We start from the raw sequence: 17,305 nt of genomic DNA, 5'->3' as shown, positions 1-17,305 counted from the left end.
AAGAAAACAGTTTATATCAACTACTCTGTTGGCTAAGAGAGTCTGTGTTGGCTTACCTTACTGTTATGAGAACAATGATGTAATATTTTATTGATCTACTCACTTGCTCAGGCTCCACAGGGAGGTCAGAGGTCAACCACACAACCCTTGGAGCTTGCAGGAGTTTGGTGTCTTGCTCATGCTTCTGTTTGGATACCCTCTACCTACACAAGATACTGAACCCAGGTCTTCCTGGAGGATTTGTTTCATTGTATGTTACATCTTTGTCAGAGTTTTGGCTCTCGCTGCTACACTGACCAAATATTGTATTTACTGGTTATGCTTTACCGGTAGTAACCAATTTAGGAACCCCACTTTATTCATTAAAGTGGAGTTCTCCCGCAAGCACCGGGCAGACAGACATCACTGGCAGATAGATAAAGCCCTGAGACATAATGTGAACCCAGAAAAGGGACCAAAAAAAGTGACCTACTGTAAGAGACTCAGAGCATGGCATGATTATTTCCAGCACCTGAGGACCGTCTCACCTCAGGGTTCGTCATGCACAGCAGGGCCTGAGCTTTACTGGGAATTTCTAAAAAAAAAAAAAAAAAAAAAAAAAAAAAAAGATCCACTCAGCTGCTGCCCTGACTCATGTGGGCTAAAAACTAGTCTGAATGGTGTAAAATTAGTATCAGAAATAAAGCAATACAATCTAATGGTGGTATGTACAATGGCGTACAAATATGTGGCTGTCTGGTGAGATAGCACACTCAGTTGTAAGATCCATGTTAGAAAACCTGACTGGCAAAATGAATTTCTCCATAGAAACAAATCATATCAGTCTCCTGCAAGTTAGAGGTTACTGTTCAATCTGCCATTCTGTCTCTCATGGTGATACTGTATACATATATGCATCCACCTCCACCTTGAAGGATATTGTATCGCAGTGCACTAGGCTTTATCACAAATGATAAATTCCTTTTCATATGAAAAGATGGGCTGGTCTTCTTGACAAAGGGAAGTTGCACTGTATGTTATTTATCTTGAGAGCTCTACGTCAGAAACTGCCAAATAATCTCCGCTCACTGATCACATCTAAACACATTTATTATAACCTGAGGTCGCAGGATATTTCAAATGTATTTATACTGCATGTTAAATCAGTGTTGGGCAGAACTGGTTTTGTTCCACATAATGGAAGCTTATTCCATTATGGATCCTGCAAAATGTTACTCAAATTAACACGTGCCAACCAAGAGGAGACTCAAAGTGACTATAAAAAGATGAAAAGAAAAACACAAAGAGGCACAACATGATCACAAAAGGGGGCAAAATAACCACTAAGAGACACAATATGATCACAAAACAACTGCAGAGAAACAAAATACTACAACAATGGGCAAAACAACCACTAAAATACATAAAATAACCACAAAAAGAGGCAAAACAACCACTAAGAGACACAAAATGCCCACAAAGTGGCACAGCAACTACAAAGAGACACAGGATAACTACAAAGAGACACAAATTGACCAAACAAAGACAAAACCTCAAAAAGATGTCTAATGACTACAAACAGGTGCAACATAACAACAGCAAAAGAGGCAAAAACACCACAAAGTCTGTGTTTCTTACTCCTATGACGCAGAGGGAGAGGAGCCTTTTGCATGTCTGTGCCCCGGACCCCACTGTGTCATAATCCGCCCATGGAATGAGCTACAAAGAGTTTTGAAATCAAAATATCTAATTTCTTTTGAGGATTCTAAAGTGTTATTCCCAACACTTTAAGTGCTACTAATTGTAAATGTTTTTCTTAACGTGTAATCATTGTTGTAAGTAAACTGTGTCTGCATTTGTGTCCATGCTCAGATTGTATATGTTCTCCTGTGCGCAGGTGTCTTGTCTCACCGAGACTGTGTTTGTACAAAGGATTAGATATGCTAATAAATATAAATATGCATCTAAATACGCAAATGTAGAACTGTCTGCAGACCTGAACCTCATTGCGACTGTTATACTGATGGAAATACTCCATAAATGTTCTCAATAAGACGATATATGTTTAAAATGGCTGTGCTGTTAAAAATAACTGAAGGTATGATGAGGAAATTCAAAGGCAATGCAGAGAGCACTGTATCTGAACTCCCCTAACTAACTTGGAGGGGGCTGTTCCATGAGCTGACGCTAGGAGCTGTCCGCGGTGCTGAAGCCTCGGCTGCCTTCTCTCTCCATGTGCCGACTGCTCACACAGACAGGAATCCGCTTACTGAGCGTCCAAATTAAAAAGGGACCTCCGCGTTTCACTTGATAATTCTCGACTGTCTTCACTCCGTTAATTATAGAGGAAGTGCAACAGCGAGGCGCGCGGCTCTCTTTGTGTTTTGCGCACGTTTGAATTCTCGCCTTTGCTTGTTTTATTTAAGCCCCTGGAAGTATTCTTTCTCAACATAAGGACGTGTTCTGTAGCCACGCTAAGAGCGACCTCCACTTTAGTAGACATGTGTATGAGACAGGACTGTCAATTGAAGACCCTCCTCGCGGTTTTGCTCCTCGCTGCTGCCGTGGCCGAAATACATGGACAAGGTAAGAACTTGGGTCTCGCACGCACTTTGCGGGGATTGTTCCGTCTACTTCCTTCTGTCAAACTACACCAAGCGAAGGTAGAGCTGAGTGCTGGGCAATGACACCAGGTCCACCGCTGTTAGATCTACAAGTGTGCAGCCTATATGGGTGTGTGGAGTCCTCACAGAATGATCTATTTGATATTAAGTTTACAATTTGTTGGTTAAAATCAAGCCAAAGGAACGACGGTATTGCTGGTTTAAAAGTTGAAGTCCACAGAGACACTCCCGTTAATTATCTGCACACATTCTAATCTACTACTCTTTGGAGATAACTTAAATATTAAATTAGAAGCGTGCAGCATAATAAAGAAAATCAGCTTTCAAGTGGCTCCATACTGCACACAGAGTATAGCTAATAATAAGTTATAGATCCTGACATCTTGCCACTGGGTATAATGTGTTTAACAGTCACTTACATAACGGTTTACTGTCAATCACAACTTACAGAACCTCTTTAGATTACTGTGTCTACACACACATACACACACACACACACACACATATGGCCACAGTAATAGGATGACAAACCCCCATGGGGAAACCACAACTTCACAAGCTATTCCCAAACTAAACACTATTCTCAACCATATTCCACCTAATGTGGATCAGATTTTTTTTTCCAGTGGGATGTTTGTTTATGTGTTGAAATCCGGAGTAAACATTCAGGAAGTGACTCGTTTTGGGCACTGAGGTCTGTGTGACAGACGGTGCTCGGTAATAAGACTCTAATCCTCAGGAATTGCTGAAGATTATTGACCAAGCTGTTTGACACAGTTGAGTGCTTGTGGGAAAGCGGCAACGGATTCATGCACAGTGGCCTTGTCCTAATTATTTCTCTATTGTGCTTCCCACTCTCCTTTTATCATTCTAACTATGCATTCTGTTGGTCTACCTGTGTTTCAGCTTGTCTGCACATTTTTACTCACATCCAGCCCCCCCCCCTTCTCTGTTATCTACTCTTTGTCAAGCAGTTGGACATAGACACGAGCCACCTCCAAGGGGCAGATAGTTTGTCTAGTATGCAGTATGTCAGTAATGACATGCAATGTGCAGCCAAAACATTACAAATACATATTTACATTCATTCTTATTCACCTGAGCAGGATTAAGTGTTGCTTATATAGTTGGAATAAGATGTTGCACCCTTTTCCATCAACATGACATCAGTTAAGTGTCACATCATTTTGTATCACAGTCCTTCAGCATCACGCAGAATAAGTGACAGTTAACTGAATGCTTTCCTGCATCCTCTTTTTGATGAAGCCTTTTACGAAATCTGCCTGTTTCATGTTGAAAATGAACACATTGATGAGGGACAAGTGATAACTAAACAATGCAATAATTGTGAGAAGGAATTCACATAGCCTGGGCTGTTGCAGTCATTACATCTCAGCCCATCCAAAACCAATTCTGGACCAGAGCCTGAACCAATATTTTACACGATCATCAAAACATCTGCTGGTGGATGTCTAGTGGAGGAAAGGTGCTGCATCACATCAATATGGAATTTCAGAACCTCATAACATAATCTAGTTATTTGTGATATAGCCCAACACCCTGCGAAGATATTTTGTATTGCTTAACTGTTTGATTAACTTTTATGAGTAAACACATACTGTGCAGTATTGCTTATAAGTAGGAGATGAATTTTTGAGTGTTTCAGAGTCACAGTTGCACATATCCCAAGAACACACCTGCACTGCTTGCTCACAAAACTCTAGGGAGAGGAAAAATGCACAATGCACTATTTTTAGAGCAAAATAAAATTTAACAGCTTCCATTAGTGAATTCTCTGCCGTTGCTTAGCCAGCAAATGTTCACGTCTTAGTAGACTCTCCATGGCTGGCCGTTTCAATTTTTAATTCTTGTGGTTGTGATGTTTTGCCATTGTTGGGAGTTTCAGTGTGGAGACATGCAGGGGAGCAAGTGAGGTTTTGTTCAGACGAGGTCTTAATGTATCATTTGTGGCACAGCCTGTTGTTGTGAACTTCAGTCTGTTACCGAGCAGGGAAGACAAACACCCATCCATTTCACTGTCATGAGCGCCAGGGACTAGAGACATTTTGCAAAATTTGGTGAACTGTGACATCGTCTTCCCATCCACAGTGTGCACATTCACATTGTTGTGTAAAAAATGTCTTTTTCAGTTAATCAATTCAGTAAAACGTGTTGCTTAATCAAATTTGCATGCAAATGATTGTTTCTTAAACGCTGGGTTATTTTTCTTTTCCGTCCTAGTTGCACTGCTCCTTACTTTTTCTATTTGCATCACATATTTCAGCTACTTTTGCTGTTTAAAAACATCACACTGCACACAAATTGACTTGTCTTGATTTTCTTTTTTGTTTTGTATGTGTACTTCATTTAATTGGCTTCTAACTTTTAACACCTTTTGAGTCAGAAGCAGATGGAATTAAGACGTTTTACATATTACAAAAAAGCATTTCTTGCAAAGTGTGGCCTGACTATATTTTTAGCATGAGCTATTTCAGAACATTCGAATGATGCAAGGAAATATTAATATGCAAGAAATAATTACCTACTGACTATGTTTAAAAACACGGGACATAGGACTGTAGGCACAAAGTCCATGGTTGTAAAAAATAATGTTGCTTTTCAAATGAATTGGTCAGCCCTTCCGTCACTTAAATTTGTTTTTCCCATTAATACGATGAGGTCATGTGGGGAGAGACAGGAAAAACACTTTGAAGGAGGATCATTGAAATTCTGATCAGAACCTCTCAGTTCTTTATGTACACCTTTTACTGCAAAAACAACAAACAAAATGAAATGGACAGCCCCTTAATCTGTCCCGTGCTTTTCATGAGGCATTTTCATTTAGTTTGTCCTCAAGCCTTCTCTTGTGTTTTTGTCGAATGGAAAAAGTGACTCAGTAGTTCTGAGAAGACTTTGCATGGATTTCTTGCATTTAAGTTTTGTTTTTTTTGAATGGTTCGTGACTCTGAAATTCAGTGATGTGCTCCATCTGTGTCCTGGGATAGAATCTGTCTCACGATATACATAAAATTACGAAAAATACTGAAAAATGTATTAATCAATGTTAAATCTAATTAAAATATAAACACTCCATGAGACTTAAAATTAAGTCAGGGTGATTTTTATTGAATTGGTGAGGTATGTGTAATGTAATAAATAGAGCTGCTCATGCACAGCAGCCCGCATCAGTGTTTTGAGGATGCAATTACCAAATTGCAACAAGTAATACTTAGTACTGCGTGAGAACGCTACGGGCCTTTAATTATCTCAGTGCGGATCTCCGAGCGACATAGTGACAGAACTTGTTACGAACATTTACTTGGACAGACGACCTGAAGGCAACAGCTTGAACTTGTCATAAAAGGTATCAATCAACTTTACACTCTAATATAAAGCATGTTCACAGATGTAAGTGCTTTTACTTTTACAGCACCAGTTCAGAAATTATATCAGAAATATTAAAGGAACATACACTGTACAAGAAATCTATGTGTAGAAACAATAACCACTCTGAACAGTCAGTGCTCTGAGTCTGCACTTACTTACTAATCTCTCACTCTCAATAATAACTTAATTCTGCAAAAGTATTCAAATTAATACGTTTGATAAAACCCTTACAGATCATTAATAGCTAATCATGCATCCATTCAGCGCGGAGAGTTTTTGTTGGCCTTGGCGTGGCACTTGAAGTTTTACACAATTTAACGACATTGAGCCGAGCCCATTATCTTTATGCTTAGACATTATCTCCGCCTGTTAACAATGATCTGTAGCGATCTGGGAGTTGGAGAAAGGAGTGTTTTATGTATCCTAAAGCTCATTAAAATGAGTTATGATCTCCCCCTCGTTGACAGAGCTCTCCTTGACATGCCACTATTGGTTTTGAGAATGTGTTGTTGTGAATTCTGGTAAGTCTTAGATTTACAATATCTGACAAATGTTGTTTATCATTATGACATATTGCAAGTTAGATTGTGTAAAACAACTGTTCTGCACCCAGTTCACATGGAGAGAGACATTGTTCTTATGCTATTAAATCTATCATGCTAAAATGAACAGGACAAAACAAACTAAAACTCTGTATTGGTTTTGACTTGAGGTTAATATTAGATAACTGCAGCACTAATAGTAATTGAGATACTGAACTCACAGAGAGGGTGGACATCTCTGTGGGCCTGCTTTTATGTTTACACTTGTTACCACAGAAGAATGCAAATTTCATGTTTCAAAAAACATTTTGTGTGTACTCATTCAACTCAACAGTAAATCTCAGTGTTTGTCTCACTGACATTTCAGGTTACAAAGGTAGTTTTCTGCAGCTTTGGAGATGTTGTTCATATTCATAACTGGGCATGAAATCTGCCAGGAATAAGACAGCACACTTTAGGATAGATTGTTGTTTTGAGCGGCACGCTTGAAAAATCGGAACATCCTTATAATTCCAGGGGTGGTAACAGAAATCATTCAACACCTGTTTGTTGGATTGCCAGTGATTAACTTCATCAAGGGCTATTCAGCATCTGTGTGCTGTCATAATTAGTTTAACTTTCCCAAGGCCTGTCAATGGTAAATGAGAGTCATTATGCCAGAATGCCCCTCTTCAAGGCTTGGCGCCTGCCTGCCTCAGCCCCTCTCTGTGCCTGTCTCGGTCTCTTTCACTGCCTCCTAGGTGGAGCTCACAGCTTGGCTGAATGCGACTCATTTTCAACTCTTCATGTGCAAATGCCTCTCTCGCTCCGTGAGAATGTTCTATGCATCCTAATTTGAGTCATTGCCTCATATATTTTCTTCCTCAAAAGTGCGGAGCTTTATTTGTCAGAGGAAAGGAGTATTTTTGCAAGGATCTTTTTGGATTTCATCACTGTTTTTCTTGGAATGGGTCTCCAACAGCTGGTTTTACCCTATAGAAAATAAAGCCTTGTGCTCTGCTCTCACTAAATCGGGCTGTACTTCAGCTAAATCTGCAGCTCAGTATTAAAATTCAGATGCAAAGAACATAAAGTGGTTGGACACATAGTTTAATTTTTTTCCTCGTATACTTACTGTTTGGTCAAAATGCAGCATCAGCTTTAAAAAATGAGGGCAAACCGCTATGTTGTATGAATAGTGAAATAAGTATTTTTATCATTGGTTTCTTTGTCAGGTTCTCTTTCCTCCGTCCTGTTTTATTCAACGTTTTGCATTTCATTCCATCTTAAGGGAGACTCAGAGATGAGTGTGGTTGGCATTTGTTTGCCCTTGAGTAACTGAACATTTTAGTGTCCTTGTTTTGGGGTAAACTAACTAATTAACTAAACTGATTCTGTTCTACAGCACAGAGATCATGTAAAAAGGCTTTTTTAATTTTTTCCTAATATGATGCCCTGTTGGCATTCTGTATATCTAAGCATATTGTTACTCATTTCTGCATACACTACATTTTCTAAATCTCTAAACACCAAGTTCGCACTGACTTGACCATTAACCAGTGAAGCAATCATGGGCGTTGGTTTGTTTTAACATTAAAGGGGGACGCATATTAAATGGGGGGTTTGGGGTTCCTCCACAAGAAAAATGTGACACATGCACATGCTCTAAATACTGTAGGAGACGTGTCCCCTACGTGAAATGTGAAATGTTACCATATATACATAGTGCAATAAAGCTTTAAAAAATTACAACAATGCAGAGGAGGATGCTTTTTCCTGAAAGCATTTCTCATCCTGTTTATTTAATCACTTTGGCAGTTTGGATGGACCTGAAATGGGTTATTGTGTTTAGATTATTATGTGAGAGGCTTCTCCAACAGCCTGTGTTTTGTCTCAACACAATCATCTCCTCAGAGATTTAACGTAACACGTTTATGATGAAATTGTCAGCATGTATTCTCGGCGAAGGCGAGAAATTTCCCCAGGATCAGACGCAGGCACCCAGAGCTGCTCCGCTTATGAAATCTCCCTCCCAGAGCAAAGGGGCAGGACATCCAACAGAGAGGGCAATGGACTCCGGGAAGGAAGCTGTGTATGTGTGTGAGTGTGTGTGGTGGTGGTGGGGGGGCACGTTTAATTTATTCCAAGTGAAGAATACCCCTTTAGCAAAACCCTAAATGAAGCGATGTCTACCACTTTGTCAGGGCAGTTGCATTGCTGGCTTACTTCTACCTGCTTTGCCTTTGGCCTTGCGCCTTATCGATCCCACCAGTCGTCCACTGAAAAAAAAGAGTCGGCATGGTTTGCCTCCCCCCCCCAGGCCAAGCCTCCTTTCCGCACCTTTCACGCTCTGCCTGGCCATGTACACACCTCTCTAATCAGGACTGGCGGCTTTTGCGGCTGCAGTGGGGATGGCTCTCTGAAACGATTAGGCCTGGGGACAGCTCCAGCTCTCTTCCCCTCTTCTCCACGCCACATCCCATCTAGAAAGCATTTCATCTGTGGCTGTGGGAAGGCTTATGTAGGGTCGGAGAGTGCTGGGTGAAAAGCAGCAGGTAATAGGCTGTGTAATGTGTTTGGGGGAGTAGTTTTAGTATTCACAGTTAGTGCTGACCTCTGGCAGGCTGAGCCACCCCCACAGTAATTTCCTCTGAAAAGATGTAATTGAATTCATCAGGATGAGTAAACATATTATAAGTAGCAGCGAAAGATAACAATGTTGTGGATAGATCAGGGGAGGGGATAGTAGCTCCATGAGTAATTGAAAATAGTCAAAGACAAACATAAGCGGAGGAAGTGTGCAGGACGCTGGGGAACACATTGCCTTTTTTAGCTGCAGCTTGTCTGCTTTTCATTCCACATCTGGCTTGATTTTATTTCAGGAGTTGTATATTTTCAAGATCAAGTCAAGTGCTGCCTATGACAAGCTGATCACTGACGTAACATCCCACTGAACAGAGTTTGAAACACTGGCTAGGAAAAAGAAAAGGAAGAAAAGAATGAAGAAGAAGAATTGCTTTATTAATCTCAGGGAGAGGGGTTCAGTTTTTTTCGTTTTTTATTCTATACACACACACATAAGCCTGAAATACACACATACAAGACACATAGAAATAAAACTGGGGAGATGTCTGAGTGAAGCAAAGTATCACAGGCCATTTCCAAAACATTTTGCCCAGTCCAGACAATATAGACACAGAGCAGAGGGCCATGATGTAACCCTGAGCCTTGTGCTTGTGAGACGTATTGGAACAATGTCCCAGAGGACCTTGTGTATAATTTAGAGGTTCTAACATCGCCTGCCATCTTCAAAATATCGAACATTGTCAGTCCGAACAACTGCCGGGTGGTCAGGCAATTGTCTGTCAGTTATAAGGCAGTCCTCTGCCTCCGCTTCTCTCTTGGTGATGGAGAGCCAGCTCATTGTGGCCGTTCTCATCTGTCAAAGCAGCGAGCAGCCTTTAAAAAGAATATTCGTTCTTAAGAATGGATTACTTAGCAGGGAACAGCTGGAGCTCTGTTACACCACGTCAATGATTGCTGGACTATAGCTTTTAGTGGTAAAAGCTGGACTCCTATTGGTGGAGGGAAAGCTTTGTATTCCAAACAATGCTCTTGACAGGGACATAATGTAATTCACTGCTTAATATCTGTCTGTGTTCCTTCTCTTTTTGCATTCCAGCTTGTGAAATAAAGACATGGATTGCCATTAAATTTAGTACAGATATTCATGATCCCCAGAGGATGGAACCTGCTGGCTTTTGTGATCCCTGATATTTTCTCTTGTGCCTCCATCAGGTCAATATTGAAATTTCCCCTTTATTTTAGATAGATATTGGGAGCAAATATGTATAAAACTGACCTCAGCCTTAGCTGTACTTTGTATTCAAAGGGGTGACATGCAGCAAGGGGGCCACAAGCTGGATTTGAACCCAGGCTGCTGCGGCAACAGCCTTGTGCATGGGGCGCTGGCTCTACCCGCTAAGCCACCGACGCCCCTTCTTAAAGCATTTCTTTTGTGGTAAAATCACTTGATTGAAAAGGTCTGGCAGACATTAAGCTGTACAGTTTTATTATTAGTTAAACTGCATTTTGTGCATTATATCTGTCATTTTGGTTCAGATGTGAGGTCACTATGATTGCATGGGAATAGAAGTCTGTAGTGTATATTTAGAGGCGAGTGTGTGCATATATTTTCTCTTGTTATGCCGGCCATCTCCTGGTTGCCTTCTGGTTGTTGGCTGATTTGCTGAATCCCATCAGCCCACACATTCATAGAGCATAGTATATATTTAAATTCTATGAATATATTATCATTTAAGCCTCTGAATCCAAAACATATAGGAAAAGAGAAATCCTCATTTGACTTTGATTTTATCGGTTTTAACCCAGGAATCAGTTCGTAAACGCTGCTCAGCAGCTTGCGAGAGGAGCATGTATTCAGTCCATGAAGCCTGGCTGGGTGTGCTTCCAAGGATTAAGTCCGAATTATGAAGGCAAACAGAGAAAAGGAATTCTGACAGTGGGGGATGATCCTTGCCAAAGACTGGACCTCTTACAACCTTTCATAGTATGTGCATAGTAAAGCAAAGTATTCATGAAAAGAATTGGTGGGAATAGGCCTCGTGATTTATAGTATTCACATGATGTCAATTACTCTTACTCTAAGCCATGATTGGTAAATTTGGGGGTAAATTTATCCAAATAAAATCAAGCATGTATAAACTGTATATATTTTATGTGATTACCATAACAAATAATAAGGTTAACATTATTGCAGCAGCTTATTATAGCCACAGATTAATCTAACTATAAATATCTGGTTTGGTGAATATCCACACTTGTCCATTTACTTTCTCTAACTCTAAATTTATCAGCTCCTCAGGGGTGTAATTCATGCATCATTGACTGCGAACCAACCTTTTGGCTACTGTTGAGTGGTTCATTTGAGTGAGAGAAGTAAACAACTTGATACTATGAATCTACAGTTTATTTATAAACAGATGTTCACGGTGTAACAGATCTAGGTAAACATATGAACATACTGAGCCAACGTTATATTTTGTTATTACATTCTTCTTTATACATGATTCAGTACAAATGATGTAAGTATATATTGGTAAAAGCCCAGAGGGTGAAATCACCTGCCAACTGCGTGGAACCACAACTGCATCTTACACCATCCACATTTATGACCAAGGAAAAAAAAAAGAGAGAAAACATCTCCACAAAAGTGGAAAAGCAGTTGACACACTTTCGAACCCAATTTTGCAAACACCAGGCGGGAGACTGAGGTAGATAGGCACTTGATATGACAGAAACTTTACTGTAAACTTGCAAGAAGGGAGGGAAAAAAGACAAAAATGCACATGTAGTCGAAAGGTAACAACAGGAAACAAGCACGTAGGCAGACAGGTAGACAAACACAGACAATGGAACTGGGAAAAGTGAGGTGATCTGACAAAAACAGGTTGTAATGAGATGCAGCTGGCGAGGCAGGCAGCAGATCACAAGGACTGATGAGGGATGAGCCACAGGTGTGCTGGACAGGAACACACTAATGACACCTGGTGGACAGGTGACAAATAGGCCTTTTTCGCATGGAAGACATTTTGACATGTCATAGAAGGAAAAGCACAGGTGCTAATAATAAAATTAATGATGGCCAACTTCCCCTTTAGCTGCTTCAGTTTCAGGGTCCTGGTGTTGTGCATTCTGGCTCACTGTGTCACTGTCATGGTTTACTGGGACACTTGAACAGAGCATAGCCATCATAGAGTGCTGCAGGGATTACTTTTTTGTAGGCCAACATGGAAGTTAACATCGCCCTGGTTCCCTCGACAAAGAGCCAATGAGATATTTTCCATTATATTTTGGGTTATTGCAGAAAATAAGGTTTGAGGAAACAAAAGTTTATGATACTTGCATATTTTGTCCAGGAAGATAATCTTCACAAATGAACACCACTTTTCTAATTTTTGAATCATAAATGCAATTGCCAGAAGTGAAAAGCTAAAGTTAGGCTATGAGCCAACAGTCCCATATCTTCAACGTTGCCACCACAACCAGACTGTAAATCCATGTTTGGCTTGATGACGCTCTGTAGTCTCATTTAGCTACTTGTTAGCAACTGTCTTTTTTAGGACACTAAAAGGCTTCAAAATTTACAAGTGGGGTATTTAATGACATATTTTATGTCATCAAACAAAATGTGAAAGTCTCTTAAGCTTGTATTAACCACAGACCTTATTTCAGGCATCGAATCAAACACCTCCAAAAAAAAAAAAAAACAAACCCCCACTGATTTTAAGATGAGGAAACCGCAGGTGTTAAAATGCTAACTCATTTCTGGGTTCAAGGACTCCCTCCTGGGGCACTCTATTAATGTTATCCGTAACACCTGTGTTTTTATGTTAAAATGTCTGATGTGAAACAAACCTATTGCCCACATTCACTCTCTTGCTGAGAGTTAAATGAGATGATTCATAACACTCTCATTCCTGTATGCTAAATATAAAGCTACAGCCTGGAGTTCACGTGTGTTAGCATGAAAAGTGTAACCAAGGTTCAAAGCTAGCCTGGCTTTGTCAGAAGTCAAAAATCCACTTAATGGCACCTCTAAAGCTCCATAATCATCACATTATGTCTCTTTAGTTTAATCTGGAGGCTACACAAGCAGAAATGTAGGCAAAAAATGTCAAATTAGAAACCTGTTTTTGTTAAGCTAAGCTAACATTTTGCATACAGACATAAGAGCCATATAGATCTTCAAGAAGAAGAAGAACAGTGTAACTTTTTCTGTCCCAGTAACATGATTAATACAAGTACGCATGCACAGAAAGTGAGAGAAACAGATGAAGGAGGTTAGCACAGACGTCACCATGACATCAGTTTAACCTCTGGTGGAAATGCCTGCTAACTGAACCATCGCTTATTCTATTCGCTGCTAATAAATTAAAACATGCATCAGTGAACTTAATAGAGATATTTGTGTCAAATTTAATGGATAATGGCTAATCACATCACTGATTTATATGAGTGAGGTAAACCGATGATCGTTAATGCTTCATCTGAAACCATCTTTATCTTGTAACCCAATTACCCAAGTAATTAATTAATTTCTCTTATGACAACAATAAACTGACCTACCTCTGGTTGAAGTGAAGTGGACAGCAAGGCCAAGAGCATATCTCAATCTATCTCAGCACGTACTTTAGGGCAGAGTCTACAAAGAGAAACTAACTCAGATCCAACTAGCTGTGAGGCATAGTGCCATGCTGTGCTGCCATGAAATGCACCAGTTTCAAAGAACTGATCATTTTTTTCTGGATGCTTATATTTAGAATCAGAGACAACACGTAAATGGCACAGTTCCCTTGCCCTTAGAAACTCCATGCATCTGCCTTTTATTGTGTGTATGTTGCAATCACTACTAGTTTGAAGAGGCAGTGTGAATAGAACCAAAGCGAATGCCTCCGATTTATCCTTTTAAGCAGATGAGCTCTGAGCTGGCCTTTTTTTATTTTTTCCTCTATCAACATGACTAGCATCATAAACACATCTCTGGTCTCTTTTAGTGGAGCCTGTTCTGCAGGAACAAAAAACCCAGATGTTTATCAGCAAGCAGCCTTGGGAAAAGGAGAAAAAATATTCTGTGAAAGATCATCCGGGGGCATTTTTTTGAGCAAGTGTCCATGCTGCTTCAAATTACCACTTCTTGAGTTTCTCTCCATTTCCATTGCTGTATTGTGAATGAAATGTTCTGCCACATCCTGTGTTTTTCACGAGGACAAAATGAGTAAAACCGTCTTTGCTGCATGTGAGGACAGCTGCTGAGACAATGAGTGGGTTACACTCTCAAGTACACAGTGTCTGTCACTTATTATCTCCGCACAAGGGGTGACGCTGATTGACTCAGCATTGTGCTAAAACATGAGTTTCTCGTTTTTTTTTTCTATGCTGTATTCAGACTGAGGAACATGTACATAGTATAGCATTAAAGTTGCAGATTTCACATTGGGAGGAGTAGAACATCTTCAATGAGATCACAGCTGTGAGGGTATATCCTGTGTTTTCACGGCAAGAATTGTGCCTCGGCTTGACTAAGGTAGCAGGTTATAAACAATTTGACAAGGAGGGTGCAAAAGTGAGAGCAGAGTTACAGAGACAGGGAGAGAAATGAAAGCAAAGTAGTGGGGAATCTTCTCCCCTTCCGTTTATATTAGGGAAAACATTAGATACACCACTTGGTCAATGCTTTTATCTAGAGTGCCTTAACAAGACCATGAGAGCATATGGGATCCAACAGGGCTCAAAGCCGTAACCCTGAAAATGTTAATATTCATCAGCATTTCCATTCACAGCATCTTAAGAGATCCTGACCAGACAAATGTCACGTTATTTCATGCCTAGGTGTACACAATAAGGGAGACAGTTGGTAAATAGCCTGCCAATGTCAGTGACCGCTCCTGCTTGAAGATGACATGTTTGTGTTTAGCTCAACTTATTTTATGTCCCTGTCAAAGTAGTTTCATCCAGCGAGTAAACAAATCTAGACAAGGTTCTAGCAAAGCTGGGAGAAAAATCTCATCACAAAAGTGCACCACTTGGCTCCAGTGCAATTACCTTCTGTAAATGAAGCTCAGTCTGTCCTGTGAGTCGCTCACACTGTGCAGGCGCTTTGCACATACACTGTGTCAACAAAGCAGCGCGGGCCTCTGTTTGGAAGGTGCAAGGCTGTTTACCTTTGTTGCTGTGTGGATTGATGAGGTGGCTGAGGCGGAGGCAGGGGCATGATGTGAATAGTTGGAGTATTACTGTGGAAAGAGGTGTTTCCCCCCTTGGAGGCGGCTAACTGAGTTTGACAAAGCTGTTTCTGCTGAGAGGCTGTAGGGACGCTCCCTTGGCCCCGCTCCAGGAGCCGCGGCTCTGCATGTGGATGCACATTTGAGGTAGTGATGAAAGGTAATGCAGAGACAGGAGGGAGGAGGCAGCTCCCAGTAACATAGTTTAAGCAGTGTAAGTGAGCCTATAGTGTGTTTAATGTTTCAGGAGCATGGAGAGAATACAGAAACGAGATAAAGCATGGTTTGACTTCCAGGGAGCTTTATCAGATTTTAAGGGCTGTGTCTGTGACATTTTCTGTATTTTATCATTTTGTCTCAGGCAGAATTATAATTTTAGAGAAGATGTTGAGGGATTTCATTCCAAAATTCTTCACAAACATGAGAGAAAAACTGTAAAAAATCAAGTCTGATAATGATAACTTGAATGATCTTCGACAAGGTATTTGACCGACATGTCATCTAAGATAAAAAATAAACATGTTAAATGCAAAACTGAAGAAGATTGCTTCATTCCTCCCAGTCGACCCTGTTGTTACTCTGGCATGTTGATTTCTGCTTTTTGGCTGCAATAGATTCGCTTTGAATCTGCCTCTCTCTTGTTTGATTGCTGATCAATTCTGCTTTTGGTGTTTTGGGATTGCCTATTTGGATGGCATATAGCCATCCCTATGGCTTTTATAGAGGACAAACCACTATGTGATTTTTACACAGCTCCAACTGCCAAGCAAATTGGATTAAACGTCTGTTGCGATTTTGGAGTCATTTTATTCTGCAGCCTTTCCTTTCATTGTCTGTGTGTGCACTCTCTATCTCAGTATCCCCTTGCCATTAGTGGGGGTGCTCTGTGCTCTCGCCCCCATTTTTTAACTCTGACAAACTTAAACTGTGGACTTTTTCCTCATATTTACTGCTCTCAACTGTAAATGAAAGTAGAGATAAGAGAAAGGTTTCAAGCCAACTGGATTTGTCACCCTATAATCCAATGGGATTTGCAAGCTCACATTTCATTTCACAGCACAATCCGGTCTGTCCAAACTGATTATGAAAGCAAATATGAGGACAAATTTGAAGGCAGGAGTTCAAACTGATTCTAAAGCGTTGTTTTTTTCACACTCATTTGCCTCTACATGCCAGCGCGTGCAAAAAGGGGGTGGATCTACAGGGATTAGATGGTCACAGTTTCTCAAACAACTCAAAATGATTATTTAAATGTATCTGTGGCTTGAACGAAAAACTCTAACAATGGCCATGGCAACTAGCAAAAAAAGGAATATACTGTATTTGAAAATGAAGTATTGGCAAAGTGATGTATTGTCAGAACCATAGTACAAATAAAATGTGATAGGATCAGATTTGTTTTCATTGACTTTAAATTCAGAGTAATAGGCCCTTGTATTGTTTTCTTTTGCATAGCAAAATATACAGACAAACTTAGGCTGTCTGGCAAGTCGCAAAAAATGTTTATACTGAACATATCAGCAAAATGTTCACCGAAAATGCATTTCATTTTTTTCCCGCCAGAATGGGCAATGTCACAGTTCAGTATCCAGATGTAGTGACTACAACATTATTTTGTTAAAATACCTGTTTCATTGTCGTTTAACCAAAATCACAAACTTTCCCTTGTATACGCAAAGTGCTTTTGTTGTCTAAACCTAAGGTAGGAGTCCAGACATGAACCTGAAGTTCTGTTGTCAAGGTCCTGCACTTTACTGTATATGCCCCCCATCCTCTTCAACAACTGTCTTCCAAAGCCCATGCATATGAATGTAGTGTTTTGTTACTGCAAAGGAACATAGTTAGGAACCTAATTAGTGATTATATTGCCACAACAACAAATTAAGAAAGCAGTTACATATAAATGCAATTTGTAGGAGACAGTGGGCTTCATGCAGCAACATTCTCTTTAATATCTCATTATTTTCTCTTAATTTTCTGCTCTTACGCA

At 40.2% G+C, this 17,305-nt stretch overlaps 1 protein-coding gene across 3 annotated transcripts in view; it reads left to right on the top strand.

Annotated features, from left to right (window-relative positions):
* The first annotated feature begins 2,325 nt into the window (after positions 1 to 2,325).
* LOC117271839 (seizure protein 6 homolog) overlaps positions 2,326 to 17,305 on the top strand; it is a 121,218-nt gene continuing 106,238 nt past the window's right edge. For 2 of the 3 annotated variants that reach the window (XM_033650318.2, XM_033650325.2), the window contains exon 1: positions 2,348 to 2,565. In XM_033650318.2, coding sequence (XP_033506209.2) covers positions 2,481 to 2,565 — 85 coding nt within the window. In that variant the 5' untranslated portion in view covers positions 2,348 to 2,480. Of the gene's footprint in view, positions 2,566 to 17,305 lie in introns of all 3 variants that reach the window. The other variant, XM_033650309.2, reaches the window with a different exon arrangement.

This window comes from Epinephelus lanceolatus, chromosome 11 (assembly GCF_041903045.1).
Source record: "Epinephelus lanceolatus isolate andai-2023 chromosome 11, ASM4190304v1, whole genome shotgun sequence".
NCBI classification, from domain to species: domain Eukaryota; kingdom Metazoa; phylum Chordata; class Actinopteri; order Perciformes; family Serranidae; genus Epinephelus; species Epinephelus lanceolatus.
This window is presented reverse-complemented; position numbering and strand designations above follow the sequence as displayed.